Raw genomic sequence first — 25533 nt, forward strand, 5'->3', positions numbered from 1 at the left:
CGACCTGACCACCGTGTGGTTCATCGCCGTCATCCTCCTCCTCTCCCTCCTCTCCCTGACCTTCATCTTCCACCTCCGCCTCAAATCCCGGACCTCCCACCACCTCCAACGCTTCAACTCTCTGTGGACCGTCCGATTCCTCCTGGTGACCTTCATCTCCCTATGGGCACTCAATGAACTCCTCCGCCTCTCCTTCTTCCGGCGCCGCTACCTCTACCCCTTCCTCCCCTCTCTCCCCTCTCTCCACCAATCAACCCTCTGCAAACTCCACGCCCTCTTCTCTCTCGGCCTCTTCCAACCCTGTTTCTTAATAACCCTCCTCTTCCTAATCAACGCCTCCGCCAATCACAAAACGCCACGTGACTTGGCCGCCGTCGCCTTCCTCCTCCTTGTCTCCATGCCAATTTTCCTCCTCCATATCTTCATCGTTTTCTACAAACCCTTCAACGACAAACTCCCCGCCGTCTTCACCCAAAGCTACCTCATAATCAAGCAAGATTTCGACAATGCCACCGTCCTATGCGCCTACCCTCTCTTAAGCTCCATGGCCTTCGCCGCCTTCGGCCTCGGGTACATCCTCTGCTTCCTCTTCTCTTGCTGGAAAGTGGCCTCCATGGTCATCAACAAATCCCTCAGGGTTCGTGTCTATAGCCTCGCCTCCACCATTTTGATTTCCTTGCCCTTGCAGATTATATTCCTTGGTCTCTCCGCCCTCTGGACGCCCGACCAGCCCGCTTACTCCGTCGTCGCCTTGGTCGTGTTTTTCACTACTTTTCTATGCGCCGCCGCCGGGGAGGGTATTTTGGTCATTGTGCCCATTGCTGATTCCTTGGCCGCCGGTGGTGATTCTGGTTGGGAGGATTCCGGTGAGCGGTTAAAGAATGCAGGCGACAGTTGAGATTCTGTTGTCCATTATTTTGGGATCAAAAATGTGTTCCTTCATTTGTTTATATTAGTGGTAGTGGTAGTGGTAAAGGAAGGATCATGCGAATGTATTGTAAGATTTTCAAATTTGGAATCATTTCATTAATCATTAGAGGAAACCATTACTTTTAATTCAAAAAATTACTATTTTAGATACAAAATTTTCTTTACATTTTATGTCGTATCCGTACTAATCAAATTATTACTTCGAGTTGTATCGTTATGTTGATAGTCAGTCTCATGGTTTTGAAAGTCATCTACTCGGAATAGGTTTCTATGCTCTTGTAAGGAATGTTTTGTTCCCCTCTCCAACTAATGTGGGATCAGATTTTGGGGACGTAGCATTTTCGCTAGCATTCTGCTTCGTGTTTGGCTCTGATACCATTTGTAACAGTCCAAAAAGATAGTTTAAAGGGTATGGTTGTAATTTAGCTTTTCAATGTACTTATTAGGGTTTATCGTAAAATATAACCAAGTCAATTTAACTCGAAAAGAACTTATTGGAACTAGACATCGGGCGGTGTGTTAGCGAAGACGCTAAGCCCGAAGGGGGGTGGACACCACATGGCGTTAAGCCTCAAAGAGGAAAGAGGGGTGGACACCGCAGGACGTTAAACCTCGAAGAGGGGTGGACACCGCAGGATGTTAAGCCTCGAAGAGGGGTGGACACCGCAGGATGTTAAGCCTCGAAGAGAGGTGGACACTGCAGGACGTTAAGCCTCGAAGAGGGGTGGACACTGCAGGACGTTAAGCCTCGAAGAGAGGTGGACACTGCAGGACGTTAAGCCTCGAAGAGGGGTGGACACCGCAGGACGTTAAGCCTCGAAGAGAGGTGGACACTGCAGGACGTTAAGCCTCGAAGAGAGGTGGACACTGCAGGACATTAAGCCTCGAAGAGAGGTGGACACCGCAGGACGTTAAGCCTCGAAGAGGAAAGAGGGGTGGACACCGCAGGACGTTAAACCTCGAAGAGGGGTGGACATCGCAGGATGTTAAGCCTCGAAGAGGGGTGGACACCGTAGGACGTTAAGCCTCAAAGAGGGGTGAACACTGCAGAACGCTGAGCCTCGAAGATGGGTGAGACACCTTGTGATGTGTCAATGAGAACGCTAGTCCCCAAAGGGGAGTAGATTGTGAGATCCCACATCAATTGGAGAGTAGAAAGACAACAATTGAAAAAGGGGGACGAGTGTCAACGAGTGGATTGTGATCTCACATCGGTTGGGGAGGAGAACAAACATTCTTTATAAGAGTGTGAAAACTTTTCCCTAGCAGAGGCATTTCAAAAATCTTGAGGAGATACTCGAAAGGGCTAGCTCAAGGAGAACAATATCTATTAGTGGTGAGTTTGAGCCGTTAGACATAGATCGAGACTTTTTAGATACAAAATTGAGAGTTTAATTGTCCAAACCATTTAGGGTGATTATAAACTATAACTAAGTCTAAACCATTTAAGATATATATACACTTCGAACTAGTTAAAGTCAAGCAGTGTAGCTCATTAGTGAAATCCGATAGGTTTTTGTTAAACTCATCTTTGTTTAAGAAACAGTTGAAGTCCCGAGAAACTAAACTTATGTAAAATTACAATTCAATATTTATCGTTTAAAAATTTTAATCTTATTTCATAGGTTCAATCTTATAGTTCGGGTATGTCAACATCTTCATCGATATTTTCACAGGTTCATGAATTAGACATCGGAATTGACGTTTTCATAATATGATTAATAAATCAATAAATAAATTATATAAAAAGATAATTAATGTAAATACAATATAAATAATAAGCATTACGAACACTAATAATGATAAAATAATCAACATTACCCCATCATAAACCCTAACCACAAACATTGGAAAAATAAAACTTTTATTAAATTTTCAAATAAATAAATTTGATTTTAATTATTCAGAAATCTCAAAATCTTTCTGAAAATGAAAGATGACTTGAAATTTAGAGATTCTTATTTTTTTTCTTAATTAATTAATTATGATTTTTTTCTTAAATAATTAGAAATAAATAAACTATATTATTTTTTTATTGATTTTTGCAGAGGATTATGTTTTTTTTTTCAAATACGTGAGTCTTTGTGATATCTCACATAGATTGGAGAGAGGAACGAGTGCCGACAATGATACCGAGTTCCGAAAGAGAGTGGATTGTGAGATCTCACGTCGATTGGATCGATTGGAAAGAGGAACGAAAGATTGAAAAGTCCAAAAACAACAATATTTGCTAGCCATGGATTTAAGCTGTTACAATGAAAAAGCTTAAAAAAGACAATTTAGAAAATTAGATAATTAATTAATGATAATTAAATACAAATGATTAATAAAGGGTTGGGAATGCCTTCATAAATATTATAATCCCTAAAATATTTATTGAGATCAATAATTCATTTTTATTTGACTTTCAAATTCAATTATTTGAGAAATAAAATTATATATATATTTTTTTTTTTACATCAAAATTATTTTTTAAAATATCTATCTAATCATTTTATAATTCATTCCAGTTTTAAAGGTAATATTTAAATATTTTATTAGTTAATAACTACAATATTACCGCTAGATTTTACATTGATCTGAAAGAGGAACGAGTCATTCATTAGAAAGGTGTGGTTAGCCAAAGTGAAACTATTACAAATGATATCTGAGCCAGACATGGAGTGGTATGATAGTGAGAATGTTGGCCTCTCACGCATTTTTTATGAAGAGTGTGGAAATCTTTTCGTAACATTAAATAGTAATGATTATGGATTTTAGATTTTTGAAATTTGAATGAGGTTATTTATTTATTTATTTTTGTTTAAATTTGGTTGAATTTCATAAATTCCAAGCCCTAAAATTCGTCGACCATGAATGATGGACTGTCGCCCCCACGAGAAGAACTAACGTTGAGAGGATCATCACAAACAAAGGGTTGAAAATTGAAGCATTTCTCAAAGTCAAAGAAAAAAGAAATGAGTCCCCCATTTGACAAAATCGAACAAAACCCCTCAAGAACAAGCAACGTTTCGAATCAGCCACTAAATCGATCCATTTCAGACAGAATGCGACCCATCAGATTCTCGCTGTTGGAGCTGTGAATCCATAAAATGGAAGCCGCTTGCTCATCGTTTAAGCCCACCACGTGGTGTCTTGTAGCTCTCAATCGATCGACACGTTGCCTCTCGCGCCACTGCGAAGCCCCGAGATATTTACCCCACTCGCTTGCTTGCTGGGGTTCACGACATCAAGAAAATGACTCCACCCATTTCGTGAATCGGTAAAACGACAAAAACCCTTTCAAGTTTTGTGGAAATGGGTCGGAAGAAAAGTCAAGAAGGGATAAAAAAATTGAGGGATTGCGAGAGGTAAATTAATGGAAAGTGGAGGATTGACCTGACAATTTGTATTTTACTTTGGTTTTCTCTTTTGGGTTTGGAAGTGGAGCCCATAAGAAGGGTTCCATATGGCCATTGCTGCCTTCGACCAATCGCTGTGTTCGTCTTCTTATAAACAGAGTTCGTCCGGTTTCGTTTTTATTCTCTTCATCGAATTGGATTTTAGGGTTCTTCTTTAGCTTTGCTGTGGAATTAAGAACAGGTTTACCATTGCTCTTTTTGGGGTTTGATGGATCTGTGGATCTAACAATTTTACTTGCACATGTATTGCTGTGTCTGTTTTGGATCTCCGTCGTTTTCATTTGATATCATCCAGTAGTAGCTCACCCCAACTGGCCAGAATAGCCTAATTTACAGTGTGAGTTCATACAAGTCTTCTATTATTGTTATTACTCCGTGGTTGAATTATTGACTGTTTCTTGTTCTTCAACTTCAATTGTGGTTGATTTTGTTCTGATTCTTGTTCCTGCTGTTCTTCCTTGTTCTTGATTCTATTTTCTGTTTGTTTCTTGGGAATTTTGAGTGTTAAACTCTCTTCAATGTTTGATTGTTGGGTCTGCAGGGGAGGAATTTGAGGTGGGATTGGTGTTGCATCCATTTCGGATGTGGAGGAATTGGAGGCTGGCTCTGGTGCAATGAGGGATGTTATCAAGCTTGATGAACTTGCTGAGGGCTTGCTGGCAGCCATGTGCCGATCGTCACTTGCGTCGTCGGGGCGGTGGTGGTTCGGATTCGGTTGGCTGCCAAGATGGGCTACTTTGGTACAAGGACCATGGGCACGACATCAATGGAGAATTTTCAATGGCTGTTGTTCAAGCCAACAATTTACTTGAGGATCAGAGCCAGCTTGAGTCTGGTCCTTTGAGCTTGCTTGAGTCTGGACCCTATGGAACTTTTGTAGGAATATACGACGGTCATGGTGGCCCCGAGACGTCGCGGTTCATATGTGATAACTTGTTCCAGCATCTCAAAGGTAAGAGGAGTTCAAACATCTGCTCAATGCACTTGTTTTAGGCTGCTTTGGCTTTAGAATCATTACGAGCATTTTGAAATTGAGTCATGTTTTACTGTTTCTCAGTGTTTGCTACTGAAGAAAAGGCAATGTCTGTAAATGTGATAAAGAAAGCATTCCAAGCAACAGAAGAGGGGTTTCTCTCTATTGTCACCAAGCAATGGCCCATGAACCCGCAGATTGCGGCCGTTGGTTCGTGCTGCCTGGTTGCTGTGATTTGTAATGGGAAACTCTACGTTGCGAATCTTGGCGACTCCCGAGCTGTGTTGGGGAGGCTTGTTCGGTCGACGGGGGAAGTTCTTCCCATTCAGCTGTCGTCGGAGCACAATGTAAGCATACAATCAGTCCGCCAGGAGATGCAGTCTATGCACCCAGATGACTCCCAGATAGTAGTGTTGAAGCATAACGTATGGCGCGTAAAGGGCTTGATTCAGGTACTTCCTAAGCATGATTGAACCTAAGACTTTCAGTTTCTGGCTGTCGAGTAGGCCGACCAACCCCTCATTCATTTGACTGGAATGTTCATATCATCCTATTTAAGGCTACAATGAGTTTGATAAGAATTTCAGGATTAGTGTATATCATGAAGCTTATGTCTTGTTACCACGAGACTCTTTAGATCGATTTGTTCTATTTCTTCCTTGTATAAATCGAATGTTCTGGTCACGATTCATAAGTAGCTAGCAAAATTTCGTTTATATATCTGTTTGTTCATTGATGCATCGAGTACTATGATCACCCACGAGCATGTTCAATCTCTTGAAATGCTCCTAATATCATACGAACCAGCCGTTTGATTATTGTTCTTTAGGATAACTAGCATTAAGTCCTCGCATATCTTCTCACCCAAACTGGAACTTCTCGTTTAACTCATTTGCAGATTTCTCGGTCGATTGGAGACGTATATCTCAAAAAGCCAGAGTTTAACCGGGAGCCTTTGTATACTAAGTTTCGTCTCCGAGAGCCCTTCAGTAAGCCTATTCTGAGCTCAGAACCTGCGGTCTCTGTGCATGAACTCGATCCAAACGATCAATTTCTCATATTTGCCTCTGATGGGCTGTGGGAGCACCTAAGCAACCAGGATGCAGTTGATATAGTTCACAAGCATCCTCACAGTGTAAGTTGCGTTTTTTCGATATCTGCCATAGCAAATTGTATTGAGTTCGGTTATTCACAGAAACCTCCTCTCTTGCTTGATTGCCTTCATCCAGGGAAGTGCAAGGAGGCTGGTGAAAGCGGCAATGCAGGAAGCAGCTAAGAAACGAGAAATGCGATACTCAGACTTGAAGAAGATTGATCGTGGGGTTCGGCGTCATTTTCACGATGACATAACGGTGATAGTCGTGTTTCTGGGTTCAAGCAGAGGGGAAAGAAGCCCTGTTTTGTCTGTGAGAGGGGGAGGAGTGAAGCTATATGCGAAGTCGGGGCTCAACACTGCCCCTTCGTAAACAATAATACAAAGCTTTTGAGGGGCTCTTCTCTGGGATTCAGTGACCCACCAAGTTGTATATCAAGGAGAGATGAGAGAAGGTTCGCTTTTATTCTTTAAATGCTCTGTTCTGCCCTGCCCTGCCCTGCCTGATTCACTGTTCAACTTGGTTCTTTCTTTTTAGTTGCTTTCTAAGAACTTCCAAGGGAAAGTACACTCAAAGTATGGCACTAGAGAGCTTAAATTGATAACAATGGGAGATTTTCTCGTCTTCTTTGCGTTTAGTGCCTTCAATCTTCTACCTCTTTGTTTGTTCCTAATTAGTTGATTTCGACTAGTTAGATCTCTAGATATTGTTTGCATTGGTCCGTTGGGTATCAGTTTCTGCACCTTATCATCTCTAACCTACGTGTAGTGTGATCTCACATTCTCCATTGAAGAAGATTTTTCATACTTAATGTAGAGGGATTAACAGTGGTCAACTTTCGAACAATGATCTTAAGAAGTGGGAAAGTATCCAAAAAACTATTTCTAAAGTTGGATATCTCTCTCCGAAAGGAATTTAGACTAAAAAATTTCTCCCGAATTTTAAAACATGTCTGCTGAGAAGAGGTTTCCACACCCTTATAGGGAATGTTCCGTTCCCCTCTTCTAACGATGTGGGATTTCATACAAATAGCCTACCTTAGTCAGACATGTTGAATTGGTACGAGGTCTTCGTCACCTCATAAATATAAAGAAAGGAACGGTTTCCTTAAGGTTTAAGAAAACAATAAAGGTTGGAAGAAAAGGAGAGGCTTCTGCAACCACCAAATGAGAGCATATAATACTAAAAGAAAGGGCTGATATTTTAAGGATATTTTAGAGAGAAAAGGAGGGATGTTAGGAACTTGGGCAACCATAATAAAATGGATAAAAAGATGGGTAGTTGGCCATTAAAGAGGAAGTAGGTGGAGGTGATGAAATGCAGCAAACCTGTGGTAAGAACAATGGATGCATTCTCTTCAAGTGAAACCACCAAACACTTTCAAATTCCTTTGGTACAATTTCAACTCTTATTTATTGTGGTAGCTGAAGCATAAACCAAATATAAATACCACACTCCCTCTCAACATCTAATCTAAACGGCCCCACCCCATTCAGGACAACTGTGTTCGTTCTATATGACTTTTGGCATCCATGTAGGGTCTGAGAGTGTAACGCCCCAAGCTCACCACGAACAAATATTGACCTCTTTGGATTTCCCTTAAAGTTTTTAAAACACATACGTTAGAGCCAGGTTTCCCCACCCTATGAAGAATGTTTTGACACTCCTTCCCTTCTCCAATCGATGTGGGATCCCCAATCCACCCCCCTTCGGGCCCAACATTCTTGCTGGCACACTACCTCGTGTCCACCCCCCTCGGGGATCAGCCTTGTCTGGCTCTGATACCATTTGTAACAACCCAAACTCACTGTTGGCAGATACTGTTTTTTTTAGGCTTTCCCTTTCGAGCTTCCCCTCAAGGTTTTTAAAACGCGTCTACTACAAAGAGGTTTCCATACCCTTATAAAGAATGCTTCGTCCTCCTCTCCAACCGACGTGGGATCTCACAACAGATGCATTATTGTGGTAGACTGCACAACATTTGAAATCCCACATCAGTTAGAGAAGAAAACGAAGCATTCTTTATAAGGGGAAACCTCTCCCTAGTAGACGGAAAGCCCAAAGGGGACAATATCTACTAGTAGTGGGCTTGAGCCATTACAGAGAGAAAAACCGATAAAGAAGGAGCGGGGAGGGAGGGAGGGAGGCGTCCTAAACTTATCATTTCCATCATGTTTACTTGAAGTAGAGTATATCCCAATCCAAGAGAGAGTGTTGTAAATGATGGGGAAAAGAGTGGTTTTAAAGGCTAATGTCCCTACACTCTGAGATCCTTTCAATGCAGATGGGGCTCCCACTACCTGATATCTTCCACCACAATGGGGCTCTAAATATCTTGTATTTCCACTGTGGAGAGCCTCTCCCTAAGTTCTCAGCCTAATCTCTGCATTAAATAATTTCAAAAAGCTCTCAACTAACACTCCAACAATCTTAGCTTTGGTTTTGGGCTGTTCTTCCTGTCCAAACTAACCTATCAGACAACGCCACTTGGAAGACAAAAGAATGAGTGACTCAAACTGCAAGTTTACGCAAACCAATGGCCTAATCTTAAAAGTTGTTCAAAAAGGCAAATTACTAACTCTTTAAGCAAAGCAACCAAAACTCGTAATAATTGATGAATGAGTAGAAGAGGAATAGATTATTCACAAGAGCAATATAAAGCTATAATTACTCAAAATTTTTATACATCAGTGACGATCGATTGCCACAGTATGTTACGAATGCCCCTGTTCGAACAACTGAAGCAATGATTCAACTCGAGTTTTAGCGAAAAATAAGGAAATTTTTCGCGGATTTTGTAATTTACAAGGGCAAGTTAAGACAGTAGTAGTGGAAAAATATTACAGATCCCTTCTACATAAAGGGCAAGAGCCATGAGTAAGAAGCCATTTATCAATGCAGGGCAAATGGAACATGTGATGGCAATATGGTAAACTTCTTACAGTCTCTCCTAGTTGAAAGTCCTGGGAAAATACGACCCGAAAATACGATTAAGTAGCCATTTCGATGACGAATTGGTATATAGATTCAAAAGTTAGAGACTAACCTGAAGGCAAACAGAACAACAGACTCGCTCGCCGTAAGCATCTACGCTGTTGTTCTTAGATACTAAGATCTTGGGGATTTTCTCGACCGAGTCCCCAGGCAATCCTTTTGCGCTACTCGTATCGAAGATGTTCGGGATGTCGTCAAAGCTCGTCTCTGTAGCACCCATCTGATTCACACCAAAACCAGAATATTTCATCATTCTAAATCGAGCTACAGCTATACAATTCATCAATGGCATTGTAAAGCTACCTGACTTTGAACTGCGCTCAATATGGCTGGACCGATCCGTTCTCGAACAAGTCGTCCGCTGAGGAGGCTTGCAATGACATCAATCTATACAGAATAACAAACATAATTGATGTTGGATTACCAGAGAAGCCATTTTTCAACTCAAAAGATTTGGATACAAAGTTTGCTCACCAGATAAAGAAGACAGCCTATTCCTGATTCATCTGATTGCCAAAGAACCAAAGAAGATTCAAAGACTTCAATGGAGAAAACAGCTCCAGAAATTGCCCCAACAGCCGCTCCTCTAACAAACCCACTCTCTGTTTCTTGGCCAATCAATGCGCCAGTCATGGCCCCAAGCAAAGTCCCCACTGCCAGAAACAACAAAGAACAATTTCATTTCCTTGAAATCCAAATAAGTTTCAGAAACCCTGTTTTTCTGTTCTTCTTCTTCTCCTTGATCAGATGATTATCATAAAGAAAACGCATAAACACAGAGAAATGATGGGAAGAAATGCAGAAGATGAATGAGAAACAAACCTAGGGCGAAGAAAAAAGTGAAGATCGCGGACAAGACGTTGCCAAGAATCGCAGAAACCGCATAGCAACAAATGTCTCGAACTCTCTCAAAGAGATTACCAAACGAAGGCGACGAAGATGAAGAAAATCGAAATGGATTCGCGATGAAATCCATGGAAATCAAAAGGGTCGATCCAAAATCGAGAAGCGAAAATGGGTTTTAACGATATAAGATTGGGGATTTCAAAGAACTTAACGCTTAAGAAGAAGAAGAAGGAGGAGGTGGAAAGCAACCGCATCAACCAACTCGCATTTAACGCTCTCTTTGCTTCGAAGAGTTTTATTCGCGCTCCAAATTAAAGGGTTTAGGGATAATAAATGGAGAGATTGCATTGAAAACGATCCGAGAAGAAAAGGGAAAATAAGAAGAAGAAAAAGGAGGGTTGGGGATGGCTTGCTTCAGCGTGTAGTTCAGGGTAATTAATTGGGCCACAACAAACCCTACCAATTTGCAATGCCAATTCCAGATTCATCTAAAATGGCTTTACCCCAAACGAAGAGGATTCGAGATCGACATACCAATGCCATCTTCTCGCTCCTCCTCCTCCACAAATCTACCGCCGATCAAGTGCCTCCACCGTCACCAATTTCCTCCATTGTTTTTTACTTTTTTTAACTTTGATGTTCAAACGTTTCTTATTTGCCTTTCGGAGATTTTGAGGCTGTGGGGGGTTCGGTGCTGCATAAATTTTGTTTGTCGTGTTTGGTGTTCATACATCTATTAAATATTCTCAATGTCTCATCAATATTTAAATAAAACTTTTCTATGAGCACAACACAAATGTTTTAAGTTCTATTATTATTTGAAATTTTGTTGTAAAAAAAAAATATATATATTCAATAGGTCAAAAACATGAGATTTAGGAATTTGGTTGGATTATGTTGACTTTTCATGTTTCAAAATCTTTGACATTTTTTGTTCTTCATTTCGACCAATTCATCTATTACTACCAAACCACGCGTTTTCATCTCTCTTTCAGACGTATCCTTCGTTTCTCGTGTCCATGTTGAGTCATTTATGCGTATTGCACCAATGAGGAGTCTCATATACTAACCTCCAACTCAAAGGATAAGGCGCAATGTGAGCGCACCCGTGTTGTTTGACACTCGTTTCGAAAACCCAATTCTAAAAGAAGACACCCGAAATGCTTACCTATACTATGACACATGCATGAATTGTGAGGGCTTATGACTATTTTAAAAGGGATGGGTTGAAGACTAAGAACATGTTTTGAGACAACGTTTCAACTAAGAACTTAAAGCTCTATTGTAAGCAATTGAAAAGTCATTTCAACTCGAACCAAAGATTCATAATGAATGAAGGAGGTAGTTTAAGCCTCTACGTCCCTTCGTCATAATGATAGCAAAGACAATGACCAAAATTGATAGTTATTTATTATTTATTTAATACTCGTTGATTTTATTAATTTTTATTTAATGAACTTAAAATAAAATAAAATACCACAACCAAAATGTGAAAAGAAATAAAAAATTTAAAATAGTTGCTTAAATTTAATTAATTATGTCGATTTGTATTCTAAATTTCTAATTTCTTTCCTACTGCGTTTCAATTTTAACCTTAAATTAAAAGTGTAATGTAAATTTTCCTCCATGATTAATTTTTTTTTTTTTTTTTGAAATTATGTTAAGAAAAATATTTTTATATGTATTCAATTAATTATAAACATTTTACCGTGGAGATCCACCCGAAATAGAGATAGAATTCCTGCTTAGACATAAAATAGGAGAGGGAGTCGACAACATTTATCTCATGTTAGATGAATAGGGTCAGGGACAAGATTCTATTTTCCATCCTCATCCCGCCCAATTCCCCTTATCGCTCCATTTAATATAAATATATTTTACACACACTTCAATTTTAAACGATGACGACACAGCTAACAATGAGTACCATAACTATACCATTGAAACTTTAACTCGCCTCTATGTTAGAAAAGAACTCATAGAGTAGAAGTAATTCATTGATTTAAAAATGATCTCAAACACTTCATAGCTAAAACTACAGTCCTAATGAGCTAACTCCTTAGAAGCGTCTAATTCGTGAATTTGTTATAGCTATGACTTTGGGTTCATTTGGAATGATTTTTTAAGCACATGAAAAGTCATTCTAAACAAACCTTAGTGAAAACACATGGTTAAGCAGTAGCCTTGCTTGCATGAGAGATGTAGTCAATAACTTTGGTGGTGACTCGAACGAGATTAATCTAATAAGTGACCAATCTAAACATAACTCAACAACTAAGTAAAATATACGGTTAAGAACATGTATATATATATATATATATATATATAGAGAGAGAGAGAGAGAGAGAGAGAATGAAATTAAAGATAAAGAGTACCTCTAATTACTTGTCCTTGGTTAATGCAGGTTCCTGCAGATCTGGTGATTGACCATTTAGTAGAGGTTGACATGGCAAGATCAGATAAGGCTGTGGAGGTCAATATGAAGATCTCACACCGACCAATGTGAGATCTCACAATTACCATTTGTAACAGCCTAAGCTCACCGCTAGCAGATATTGTCCTCTTTGGACTTTCCCTTTCAGGCTTCCCTTCAAGGTTTTTAAAACGTGTCTGCAAGGGAGAGGTTTCCACGCCGTTATAAAAAATGTTTTTTTCTCCTCCCCAACCGATGTGGAAGGTTTGAAAATATGTAGAGATCTATGTTAATCCTTATATTCTTATATGTAGAGATCTATGTTAATCCTCATATTCTTACTTCATTGTCGGCTCTTCAAAATCATTAGCCCTTTTAGTTAATCATAAAGGGAGAAAAAAAAGGAACCTGATTTTTCTTAAGCTGGACCTCCAATCCTTGCACAATGCTTGGAGCTGCTTTGGTTGCTAAGAAAGCTTGTGAGCTTGGTTTAGAGGTGTGCAAAATTTTCCCTCGTTTCTACCTCCTTGTGTTGCCTGCATCAATAATTTATTTCAGTAAGACAATGGAAACCAAAATGAAACGTTTAATTAAACATATTCCCAAACGTACCCGAGATATTCGGTCTTCTGCACAGGTTAAGCCTTGGATAAAAACCAGTCTTGCTCCAGTTTCAAGAGTGGTAACCAAATACTTTGAACAGAGGTACTCACTATCAAACTCCCCAAATGCTCTCCTGTTGTTAAATGAGACATAAAGATTGGATCAAAGAATTTGACATAGAATTAACTATTCTAATTCAATTATTCTTCTGAATGGGAGTTTTTCTGGTTTGCCTTGTTGTACGAATGATTATATTTCAACAGTCAAGAATTGGATTTGATCAGCTGGGGTTCAATACTGTTGGATACGATTGCTTTGAATACCCTGCAGTAAGCAAATAAATTTCTGACAATGCCAATGAAAAGTTTAGTTGTTCCCATTTGTACCCTTTGGCCTCTCTAGCTCAGGTAAGCAATCGAATTCGGCCATTCGATCCGGAAACAGGAACTTTGAGGGTCGTGTACATTCTTTGACGAGGGTCAATTATCTTGCCTCTCCTCCCATGTGAGGATATTTGCTAAAACCATCCCATTGAAATGATGGTGAAGTTCTCCATTTATAATCATCAAATAAATTACAAAGAAAATGGAAAGAGCAATAAATGAATACAAGATATTTGCTTATATAATAAAAGGTCATATATGATACCTATGGTAAACCATAATGGAAAGAAAATATCTAGATATTTGCCTTTAATAAAAGGTCAAATATGGTACCTATGGTAAACCGTAATGGAAGACTAAATATCCTTAACACCTTGGTGGTTGCCTACGCTCTTAGCGGACACGATAAGGTTCAGATGGTCTAAATTAACAACTCACTATTTTGATCATGGAGGAACTCTACACTATGTGATAAACCTGTCAATGCCTTCCCCTTTCCAGTGTCCAGAAAATATAAGAACAACCCTCCCTTTTCACTTGAATTGCTTTCTTTTTGCCTAGCAGGGCTTAAACTAGGAGTTAGTCCAACTATTTCTGCAGCCACTGGGCTGGATGACATGCATTTAGCTTGCTTTTACTTCCTTAAGCCATGCTCTTCAGACTTCTCTTTATCAGAGATTAGAGATAAATACAAGATGAGAGAATAAAGACATGTTTCCTAAAAGATGAACATAGAGATAAAGAATGAACAGATTGCTGCAATAGTAAACGAGAATATTTCACAAGCATTCGATTGAAGTTCAACTTATTTGTACAGTATGGTGTATTGATGATGCAAACAATATTCACAGATCCCAGGGCAGAAACAACCATCTATGATCTATATAAAAGTTGAAAAAACAGACACAAATTCATAGAAAGAACCTTTCAAACCCTAATGCGCGATAATCAATATATTTCAACTCTCAGAGGAAATCCGAAGCTCCTTGATCTTGAATCTGTATCTAGGAGCTCGGGGAATAACCTGGCTAGGTCCGAAGTGGTACTGACCAGGACTATCGGTGAGAGGAGGCCCATCGTCGTAAACATAGCCGACGAGACGCGCACATGAATTGCACTTGATCTTGGTGCGTTTCCGCTGGATTCCCCAATAGTTGACGGTCTCGAAGAATGGGCGGAGCTTGTCCTCTTTCTCGAGCCTGAACTTGGTGGAGTCGATCAAGGAAAACGAAAGCGTGCCCTTGTTTCCGGCCTCGAAATAGAAATCCGGCGGGAAGAGATGACTGGAATTCAGATTCAGATTTGCTCCGCATTCCGCACAGGAATAGATGGAAGCCATTGTTGACGAGAAATTCAGAGGATTAGTGAGAGATTTTGGGCTGTATGTAACAGGATTTGAAAATCTGATAACGTCGTATGCCCCAAGTTTCAAACGAAGATTGAACGAAGGTTCTTCATACAAAATCGTGGCCTTTTTTTTGACTGCAAATAACAAAGTCGTCGTCTTTTTCTTCGCTGTATATATATATATATATAAGAATATATAATTAAAAAAAGAAGACATTAAACCTTCAAACACGTAAAACTCAATAAAATTTTGAATATAATATTTAAATTTTGTTTAGTAAATATATGAAACTTAATTTTTTATTTATTTAAAATATCAATCTGGATTTATATATATTTTTCTATCAAATATTCGATAGAATAATCTTTAGTAGATAAAATAATATTCGGTAGAGATGTATTAAAATTTTTATGTTTATTTTAAAAATAATTTAAGATTGTTTTAGTTGAATTAAATTATTTATTATTTAACATAAATTCAATTTTTTTTAAAAATAGAAATAATTTTGAACAACGCTAAACCAATTCACAATTCAAATATTTAATAAATTAATTGAGAAAAAATAAAAAATAAAAAGATAAAAAGATAAAGGTCAAAATAGTAATTTGGTAGGCCGCCCAAAGGACCTGTTCGTCTATAAATAGCCCTCTAGGGCATCGACTCTCGGTTGATTTGAAGCTCTCTTCCAAGAGGGTTTGGGGGGAGAGATATTGCCGTCGATCTCCTATGAGTAGCAGCAAAGAACCAAAAGGAAAACAAACTGAAAACTTCTGAAATTTGAAGTTCGAATCCAAATAATTCCATCTGAACAAGCCCAAATTTCGCTTTTGATCTCATCAACTTGCTCTAGGGCTTTCTTTCTGCACTTCGATCGCCATGGATTTGCGATTCCCTTACTCCCCGGCAGAGGTTGCCAAAGTCCAGATGGTTCAGTTTGGCATTCTTGGCCCCGACGAGATTGTAATTCTCTTCCCATCGCCTCAAATTTGTTTTTTTTTTTTTTTTTTTTTTTTTTGTTTGATTCTGTTTTAATGTGAGGGGTCGTTCGGGGGTGAGGAATGCTTTACATATGTATGAACTGGTTCTACTCTAGGAAGTGGCTCAGTTTGGTTTTTGCAGCTCGTTCTGCTTGTTTTTGTTTAATTGGATTTAGAGATGGATTTTTGGTTAGACTTCCACGGTTTTTCATTTGATTAGTTGGGGACCTTGGCAATGTTCTTTTCTCGTCTATTAGTTCTGGTCTCTTATTCATTGCAACGCATTGCTTTAGGTAGTCATATTTGGTTTCTTCTCTCAAATTTTGAAGGAGAATTTTTTTTTTTTGGGAGTAAATAGTTCAAAATTATTATGTGTAATTGTTATTGTTTTTGAATAATTGGAAATAGGAAATAAGAAACTAGATTCTTTTTGTATGCCAATGTTTCTGCAAATGAGAAGTGGGAAATAGAATCTGCTGCAAAATGCATATGTTTCCCGAGAATGGAAAGAGGCCATGAGAAATAAAAAATGAAAATTTTTGAGCAACTACCCTTCGGTATCTAAAACCATATTCTTTGGATTGCAGAGGCAAATGTCCGTGGTGCAGATTGAGCATGGTGAAACTACGGAGAGGGGTAAGCCAAAAGTAGCCGGTTTGAGTGACCCGCGACTTGGTACAATTGATAGAAAATTGAAGTGTGAAACTTGCACTGCAAATATGGCTGAGTGCCCTGGGCACTTTGGGCACCTTGAGCTTGCCAAGCCAATGTTTCATATTGGGTTTATGAAGACCGTTCTCACTATCATGCGTTCTGTTTGCTTCAATTGCTCAAAGATTCTCGTTGACGAGGTTAATTCTTAATACTATATTTGATGCTTTCTGGATTTGTTTTCTTTTATTCTATTCTTCAGCAAATTAGAAATTCACGGTACACATTATGAAGGATTCCAGAAGACTGCATAGGATTACATTGGCTAGGACTCTTATGGTGTTAGACCATGTAATTAGTTTGTTACAATTTTTCAGAGTAAAGTGGAAAAGATAATTGGGATGTATCTTTTGATGTTGGGATAATGGGAATTTGGGTATAGGTGATCATTATCTTATTGAGTTATTCTAGTCTTTTATATGAAAATAGTCGATTTCCCTCAGCAAATTCATTTATCATCTTTCAGGATGACCCCAAGTTTAAGCAAGCAATGCGGATAAAGAATCCTAAGAACAAGCTAAGGAAGATTTTGGATGCCTGCAAAAATAAAACCAAGTGTGAAGGTGGAGATGAAATTGATGTCCAAGGTCAAGACCCAGATCAACCGGTCAAAAAGGGTCGGGGTGGCTGTGGTGCTCAGCAGCCTAAGATCTCAATTGATGGTATGAAAATGGTTGCAGAGTACAAGGCTCAAAGGAAGAAAAATGATGATCAGGAGCAGCTGCCTGAACCTGTGGAAAGAAAACAGACACTTAGTGCTGAAAGGGTGACTATTTTCAATCCCAATTAACATTATTTTTTGTAATTAATTTTGTGCGTATCTCTTCCATGAGGTCATAGTTTGATGTATTCTTGTAGGTTCTTGGTGTTCTGAAAAGAATAAGCGATGAGGATTGCAAACTCTTGGGCCTAAATCCGAAGTATGCCCGGCCTGACTGGATGATTCTGCAAGTCCTTCCAATTCCTCCACCTCCTGTGAGACCATCGGTTATGATGGACACCTCATCTAGAAGTGAGGTATGTCTGTTCTGCTTTTGTTTTCTGATGTCTAATTGTTTCTTATTTGTTTACTGCTTCCCAATAAAATTCATTTTACTTTTCTAGTTAGTTTCTGAGATAGTGTTACGATTCTTTTGACAATATTAGAGGCAATTTTAATATGGTATCTCTTACTGCAGGACGATCTAACTCATCAGTTGGCTATGATTATAAGGCACAATGAAAACCTCAGGAGACAAGAGAGAAATGGTTCTCCTGCACATATCATTTCAGAGTTCGCACAACTGTTGCAGTTTCATATAGCCACGTACTTTGATAATGAATTACCCGGACTACCCAGGGTATTGTCTCTTTTTAAGCTATATCATGTTTTTTTTCGAACTATTTATTTTTTTTACATTAGTGTGCTGCTTTAATATAGGCTACACAGAGGTCTGGGAGGCCCATTAAATCTATTTGTAGTAGGCTCAAGGCAAAGGAAGGTCGGATAAGAGGAAACTTGATGGGGAAGCGTGTAGATTTTTCAGCACGAACCGTTATAACACCTGATCCAACAATTAATATTGATGAACTGGGAGTACCGTGGAGTATTGCTTTGAACCTTACATATCCGGAGACCGTGACACCATATAACATAGAAAGGTCCATGTTTTTGAAATCATTGCTCGCTTTTTGATTCTTTCCCCTTCACAATATTTATTGCTTGCTCTTTGTTTCTCTTTTCAACATCAGGTTGAAGGAACTTGTTGAATATGGTCCCCATCCTCCACCTGGTAAAACTGGTGCCAAATACATCATACGGGATGATGGGCAGAGGCTTGATCTTAGATATCTTAAAAAAAGTAGTGATCATCATTTGGAGCTTGGGTACAAGGCAAGATTTTCTAATCATGCATGCAATCTAATAATTTTAGGCGTTTTATAATTCCTACCTGATTATTTGCTGCTGTGATCATAGGTGGAGCGTCATTTGAACGATGGTGACTTTGTACTTTTTAATCGTCAGCCTAGTCTCCATAAAATGTCTATTATGGGACACAGAATCAAGATTATGCCGTACTCCACTTTCCGTCTAAATTTATCTGTGACGTCACCTTACAATGCTGATTTTGACGGTGACGAAATGAATATGCATGTTCCTCAGTCATTTGAGACAAGGGCAGAAGTATTGGAGCTCATGATGGTTCCCAAATGCATTGTGTCACCTCAGGCAAACCGTCCTGTAATGGGTATAGTGCAAGATTCTCTGTTAGGATGCCGTAAAATTACAAAAAGGGACACCTTTATAACGAAGGTGAGAGTAATATGATTGTTATCTCTTGTCCTTATAGTCTTCAAATATATTTTTTTGTTGTAAGTTGGGATTATGAAATTGCGTCAATAAATTTGCAGGATGTTTTCATGAATATCTTGATGTGGTGGGAAGATTTTGACGGGAAAATTCCTGCCCCAACAATTTTAAAGCCACAACCTCTTTGGACCGGAAAACAAGTTTTTAATCTTATTATACCAAAACAGATTAATCTCACGAGAACTTCTGCTTGGCATTCTGAGTCAGAAACTGGGTTCATAACTCCTGGGGATACTTTTGTTAGGATTGAGAAGGGGGAACTACTTACTGGAACTCTTTGCAAGAAGGCGCTCGGATCATCAAATGGAAGTCTTATACATGTTATTTGGTAAGCATTAGCAGTAGTGATATGCACTGCTTTTCACAAGGATGTGGTCTGTACTCATCATCATTATCATCTCTTAAAAAGTATTTGCACTCATTTTTAAAGTTATGGTAGTTGCTATGTTCACTTTTTGAAAAGATCTGTTCTGACTTGTTTGACTAATTGGATATGTCTTCATCCCATTAAAAAAAAAAACAAAAAAGTTCTGCTTTCGGGATGCAGCTTTCAGAAGGTATGCCACTTAGAGATGGTTGTTGGCGTTTCAAAAATCACGTTCTTCCGTTTGGGTTGCCTAGATTAAGGATCTTAACAGTCTTCTAAAAAAAATTGACAGGAACTGCCTTTTATTGCCATTCTTTATAAAACTGTAGCTCAAATTGTAAATTCACATATTTTTCTTTTAAAATTTATTTATTATACTAAAACACTTGGTCTACATTTTATTTTCCATGTAACTCTCTGGGAACTGCTTTTCCAAAACTTTCCAAACCGGCTTTTGTAAGGCCTCCGATTCCCTTCTCTTTGTGGTTTGTAGAAAAGTTGCCTTCTGTTTTGTGTAACGTTCATTTTTTTGTCCCGTTTCTAATCATCTAAATGTTTTCAGGGAGGAGGTTGGTCCAGATGCAGCACGAAAATTTCTGGGTCATACTCAATGGCTTGTTAATTACTGGCTTTTACAGAATGCTTTTAGCATTGGGATCGGGGACACAATTGCTGATGCAGCAACCATGGAGAAAATTAATGAAACTATTAGTGCAGCTAAAAATGAAGTGAAAAACCTCATCAAGAAAGCTCAAGAACGGAGTTTAGAACCTGAACCTGGACGAACGATGATGGATTCTTTTGAAAATAAAGTGAATCAGGTCCTGAATAAGGCTCGTGATGATGCTGGTAGTAGTGCACAAAAAAGTTTGTCAGAGAGTAACAATCTGAAAGCTATGGTTACTGCAGGATCCAAGGGCAGTTTTATCAATATCTCTCAGATGACTGCTTGTGTGGGGCAGCAAAATGTTGAAGGGAAGCGAATACCATTTGGTTTCATTGATCGAACATTGCCCCATTTCACTAAAGATGATTATGGGCCTGAAAGTCGTGGCTTTGTTGAGAACTCGTATCTTCGAGGATTGACACCGCAGGAGTTTTTTTTTCATGCTATGGGAGGTAGGGAAGGTCTTATTGATACTGCAGTCAAGACCTCTGAAACAGGGTACATTCAGAGGAGGCTGGTGAAGGCCATGGAGGATATCATGGTTAAATATGATGGGACTGTTAGAAACTCGTTGGGTGATGTTATTCAGTTTCTTTATGGTGAAGATGGTATGGATGCAGTTTGGATAGAATCTCAGAAACTAGATTCTTTGAAAATGAAGAAAAAGGAATTTGAGAGGATCTTCAGGTATGAGTTTGAAGATGAGAACTGGAAGCCAAATTATATGTTGCCAGAGCATGTGGAAGATTTAAAAACCATCAGAGAATTCCGCAATGTGTTTGAGGCTGAAGTACAAAAGCTCGAAGCGGACAGGTATCAATTGGGTACCGAAATTGCAACTACAGGTGAAAACTCCTGGCCAATGCCAGTTAATCTCAAAAGGCTTATTCAGAATGCACAAAAGACTTTCAAGATCGATTTTCGAAGGGCTTCTGATATGCATCCTATGGAAATTGTCGAAGCTATTGACAAACTTCAAGAGAGGCTGAAGGTTGTTCCTGGTGAAGATCCTCTAAGTGTGGAGGCTCAGAAGAACGCTACCCTTTTCTTCAATATATTGCTCCGAAGCACCTTTGCTAGCAAAAGAGTTTTGGATGAATACAGGCTTACGCGTGAAGCATTCGAATGGGTTATTGGAGAAATAGAATCACGCTTCCTTCAGTCACTCGTTGCACCTGGTGAAATGATTGGCTGTGTTGCTGCACAATCCATTGGAGAGCCTGCAACTCAGATGACTCTTAATACCTTCCATTATGCTGGTGTGAGTGCCAAGAATGTCACTCTTGGTGTTCCCAGGTTGAGGGAAATCATTAATGTAGCCAAAAGAATCAAAACACCTTCTCTTTCAGTCTATCTAAAACCCGAAGCTAATAAAACTAAGGAGAGAGCTAAGACTGTTCAATGTGCTTTGGAATATACTACTCTTAGGAGCGTTACGCAAGCTACCGAAGTATGGTATGATCCTGACCCCATGAGCACCATTATTGATGAGGATATCGATTTTGTGAAATCCTACTATGAGATGCCAGATGAAGAAATTGCGCCTGAGAAAATCTCCCCATGGTTGCTTCGTGTAGAGTTGAATCGTGAAATGATGGTAGATAAGAAACTTAGCATGGCAAACATTGCCGAGAAGATCAACCTTGAATTTGATGATGATTTGACTTGCATATTTAATGATGATAATGCTGAGAAGTTGATACTTCGTATCCGTATCATGAATGATGAAGCCCCGAAGGGGGAGTTGACTGATGAATCAGCAGAAGATGATGTGTTCTTGAAAAAAATTGAGAGCAATATGCTAACAGAAATGGCTCTTCGAGGAATACCCGACATCAACAAGGTTTTCATTAAATGTGGTAAAGTGAACAAGTTTGATGAGTCTGAAGGTTTTAAGCCGGAGATGGAGTGGATGTTGGATACAGAAGGTGTCAATCTCTTAGCTGTTATATGTCATGAAGATGTCGATGCGAGGAGAACCACAAGCAACCATTTGATTGAAGTTATTGAAGTTCTTGGGATTGAAGCAGTTCGACGTTCTCTCTTAGATGAATTGCGTGTTGTTATATCCTTCGATGGATCTTATGTTAATTACCGACATCTTGCCATCCTGTGTGACACCATGACTTATCGTGGCCACTTGATGGCTATTACTCGTCATGGTATTAATCGAAATGATACCGGACCAATGATGAGATGCTCATTTGAAGAAACTGTGGATATCTTACTTGATGCTGCAGTATATGCCGAAACTGATCACTTGAGGGGTGTTACTGAAAACATAATGTTGGGTCAACTGGCCCCCATAGGAACAGGAGGTTGTTCTCTGTATCTCAACGATGAGATGTTGAAGAATGCTATTGAACTCCAGTTGCCCAGTTACATCGACGGTCTAGATTTTGGCATGACACCTTCCCGTTCTCCGATCTCAGGAACTCCTTATCATGAAGGGATGATGTCACCGAGTTATTTGTTGAGCCCAAATCTCCGCCTTTCACCTATTAGTGATGCTCAATTTTCACCTTATGTAGGAGGAATGGCTTTCTCTCCTACTTCATCTCCAGGCTATAGCCCATCATCTCCGGGCTACAGTCCATCGTCCCCTGGCTATAGTCCCACATCCCCTGGTTATAGTCCCACTTCTCCAGGGTACAGCCCTACCTCTCCGGGCTACAGTCCAACATCTCCAACCTACAGTCCTAGTTCTCCGGGTTATAGTCCAACTAGTCCTGCATATTCCCCTACAAGTCCATCTTATTCCCCCACGTCTCCCAGTTACAGTCCCACCTCTCCAAGTTACAGCCCCACCTCTCCTAGTTACAGCCCCACATCACCAAGCTACAGCCCCACTTCCCCCAGCTACAGCCCCACTTCGCCTGCTTACAGTCCCACTTCACCTGCTTACAGCCCCACTTCTCCTGCCTACAGCCCAACTTCCCCGTCTTACAGCCCAACTTCGCCCTCCTACAGCCCTACATCGCCTTCTTATAGTCCCACATCACCCTCTTACAGCCCAACATCACCTTCTTATAGTCCCACTTCACCTTCGTACAGCCCCACCTCTCCAGCATATAGCCCCACCTCCCCTGGCTATAGTCCCACATCACCGAGCTATAGCCCTACTTCTCCTAGCTATAGTCCCACATCACCTAGTTATAATCCTCAATCAGCTAAATACAGCCCATCACAGGCATACTCACCCAGTAGTCCGCGAATGTCTCCTTCAAGTCCATATAGCCCAACCTCACCAAACTACAGGTAGTGGATTGTTTAAGTATTTTTGGTATAAATATCTTGGGTACCGTTCAAGTGCCTGAATGTGTAACTCCCTTACGTTCATGCTTGTTTTTTCGGTTTGTTTCCGAATGCCTCGAATCTAACAAGTTTGGTCATTTTGTCTTAACCTTGCAGCCCAACATCACCATCATATTCACCTACTTCTCCAGCATATTCTCCATCAAGTCCAACCTACAGTCCTAGCAGGTAAATTTTTATTACCCCTTTTCTAGAGGGCTCTCTGTAACATCTGTACTTCTGATACACGTTTTTGCCTTCGCATTTCCTTAACCCATTATTTGCCCTTCTCTTTTCAGTCCATACAATACAGGACCCAGCCCAGACTACAGCCCCAGTTCTCCACAATACAGGTTAGCTGAGATACTTAACTTACTAGTGGAACCATTTACATCTTCTTCTCCTAGTGAGAATCTGATTGTTTATTCTCCTTGCAGTCCAAGTGCAGGATACTCACCGACTGCTCCTGGGTATTCTCCATCATCTAATAGTCAGTACACTCCACAAACAAGCGACAAGGATGATAGGAGCAATCGATGATGAGGGTTCATAGCAAATATCCTTGAAGGAAAAAGGTAAAGTTCGGGAAGCTCTGATCTATCTGATGATAAAAATGTGGCTATTTTAATTTTCTTGAATAATTGATCTTCAGGATGTTTTATATGGATTTCTCTTCTCTGATGCTTGCCATCATTTCTGAATCTGGACTTGGAAAGGGGCGTTGTATCTTATTAGCTATTTCGTCAAAAAGATTGGCTGGGTTCATACTATTTTAGTAGGGTTGAATTATCCTACTAGGAAGCCTCTTTTTTGAGGACAAGAGTGTTAATTTGAAGTAGGTTTATATAGTCAGAAAGAAATAGAAGGAAGAATACTAGTGTTGACAAAATCAGAGGAGATGAATTTTGGTTCCCATACGACTCGGCTGGCGTTTTATATATATAATTGATGACTAGACAGCATAACACAGGGTAATGTAGTTATTTTTGTTCTTGTTTTGGTTTTTGAAACACCCCCTCATGATCTGAAAAATTTCCAAGATTCTCTTTTAGTTTTTCAAAACTTCATTGCAAGCCATAGCAACCTTTTGTAGGTGATTTAATTGAGTGCTAGTCTCTGTGATTTCTTCCTTCACTGTAAAATGGAACTGATTGTGTAGGTAGTTTGTAAATGTCAGGTCTTCAAGTCTCCTCCAGAACGGGAAGAGGCAAATAAACGACCGAACACACCGTGGCATGTTGCTCGGAATGGACACATTATATCATCTAGCCTTTCGCAAGCTTGTTTATTTTTTGCTTTGAAGAACTTGTGAAAGTATTACAAGCAAAAATTGATTCCCTTACAATTAGCGTCACTCTTTCCATGTAGTTTTTGTACCTTGCCATATAGAAAGTCATTATTTGAAGATACCTGTAACTTGTGTGATGCTGAAACGCTTCTAAAAGTTATATTCCCCCTTTTAGGCTAAATTGTAATGTATCTTTACAAGTTTAAATACTATTTTAGTCCCCTTCCATTCTCCCATGCTAGTGGATTTTGAACAATTTTTAAATAATGATCTTCATGCTGGATCTTTTGTTCATTTTAGTTCTTAAGTTTGATCATTTAGCCTGATATGCAAAACCATGCATTCCATAACACCTCACGATCGCTCTCCATACGATAACGGTTTTGTCATTGATTCGGTTGAAAACATCTCTTGCAATGTTCGCATGACATCTGAGTCGAAAACCGATGAACAAGTTTCCTCTTGTCACTGTTCTTCATTGTGCCACATGCCTTCAACACAAAGAAAATGTGTAGTAATTGGTGGGTGTGACTCGGACACGAATTTCATCAAACAGGTTGAGGGTGCAAACGAACCCAAACTTGCACACCCTTGAGTAATTGTGTTCCACAAGAACACGTCTCTTTGAAGCATTCTATCGAACACCTTTCGTGCAATTCCCATGACCCAATAACTTCATATAATTGTATGAATCGTGATGATATTCGCCAGAACACAGACCTTAACCATCTGAAGCACGGTTTTCTCGAAACCAGAGCACGCGAAGATCGCCGGCAAAGCTCATTCATTTGAATCTTCAAGCCAAAAGCTCCGTGGAAAAAGGTTAGTGTCGTTGCGGCAGTGGACAAACGCCGGTCGTTTTCCCGGTAGCGAACGACATGGCCATTTGTGGAT

The 25533-nt window shown here is 39.6% G+C and overlaps 5 protein-coding genes across 8 annotated transcripts; 3 read left to right on the plus strand and 2 right to left on the minus strand.

Moving 5' to 3' along the window:
• The first annotated feature begins 397 nt into the window (after positions 1–397).
• Positions 398–898, plus strand: LOC111500190. Its single transcript, XM_023151844.1, has one exon. It carries the CDS (start codon positions 398–400, stop codon positions 896–898), a length of 501 nt encoding a protein of 166 aa, XP_023007612.1.
• A 3225-nt stretch (positions 899–4123) lies between these two features.
• Positions 4124–7045, plus strand: LOC111465196 (probable protein phosphatase 2C 46). The gene is made up of 5 exons (XM_023109517.1): positions 4124–4668; positions 4873–5283; positions 5389–5756; positions 6203–6439; positions 6534–7045. Exons 2-5 carry the CDS (start codon positions 4953–4955, stop codon positions 6768–6770), a joined length of 1173 nt encoding a protein of 390 aa, XP_022965285.1. The 5' UTR covers positions 4124–4668; positions 4873–4952; the 3' UTR covers positions 6771–7045.
• Positions 7046–9036: 1991 nt separating this feature from the next.
• LOC111465207 (NEP1-interacting protein 2-like) lies at positions 9037–10951 on the minus strand. The gene is made up of 5 exons (XM_023109534.1): positions 10215–10951; positions 9867–10045; positions 9696–9779; positions 9445–9612; positions 9037–9361 (listed from the first exon to the last, which is right to left on the minus strand). The coding sequence occupies exons 1-5, from the start codon at positions 10366–10368 to the stop codon at positions 9239–9241; spliced, it is 708 nt and encodes a 235-aa protein (XP_022965302.1). The 5' UTR covers positions 10369–10951; the 3' UTR covers positions 9037–9238.
• A 1985-nt stretch (positions 10952–12936) lies between these two features.
• On the minus strand, positions 12937–15132 carry LOC111465232. Of its 2 annotated transcripts, XM_023109567.1 has the most exons (3): positions 14688–15132; positions 13264–13387; positions 12937–13187 (listed from the first exon to the last, which is right to left on the minus strand). In XM_023109567.1, exons 1-2 carry the CDS (start codon positions 14974–14976, stop codon positions 13290–13292), a joined length of 387 nt encoding a protein of 128 aa, XP_022965335.1. In that variant the 5' UTR covers positions 14977–15132; the 3' UTR covers positions 12937–13187; positions 13264–13289. The 2 variants fall into 2 exon arrangements, with proteins under 2 accessions (XP_022965335.1, XP_022965337.1); XM_023109569.1 differs by lacking the exons at positions 12937–13187; positions 13264–13387 and having other exon boundaries at positions 14395–15132.
• Positions 15133–15668: 536 nt separating this feature from the next.
• On the plus strand, positions 15669–24919 carry LOC111500163 (DNA-directed RNA polymerase II subunit 1-like). Of its 3 annotated transcripts, XR_002721051.1 has the most exons (15): positions 15669–15945; positions 16550–16813; positions 17140–17439; positions 17532–17690; positions 17852–18013; positions 18094–18314; positions 18405–18546; positions 18631–18966; positions 19065–19351; positions 19953–23315; positions 23469–23540; positions 23651–23704; positions 23789–23926; positions 24004–24322; positions 24529–24903. XR_002721051.1 is itself a non-coding variant. In XM_023151822.1 (14 exons), exons 1-13 carry the CDS (start codon positions 15862–15864, stop codon positions 23889–23891), a joined length of 5547 nt encoding a protein of 1848 aa, XP_023007590.1. In that variant the 5' UTR covers positions 15669–15861; the 3' UTR covers positions 23892–23926; positions 24529–24919. The 3 variants fall into 3 exon arrangements, 2 of the variants coding, with proteins under 2 accessions (XP_023007590.1, XP_023007591.1); XM_023151822.1 differs by lacking the exon at positions 24004–24322 and having other exon boundaries at positions 24529–24919; XM_023151823.1 differs by lacking the exon at positions 24004–24322 and having other exon boundaries at positions 24515–24903.
• Positions 24920–25533: the final 614 nt, after the last annotated feature.

This window comes from Cucurbita maxima, unplaced genomic scaffold (assembly GCF_002738345.1).
Source record: "Cucurbita maxima cultivar Rimu unplaced genomic scaffold, Cmax_1.0 Cma_Scf00028, whole genome shotgun sequence".
Taxonomy (NCBI): domain Eukaryota; kingdom Viridiplantae; phylum Streptophyta; class Magnoliopsida; order Cucurbitales; family Cucurbitaceae; genus Cucurbita; species Cucurbita maxima.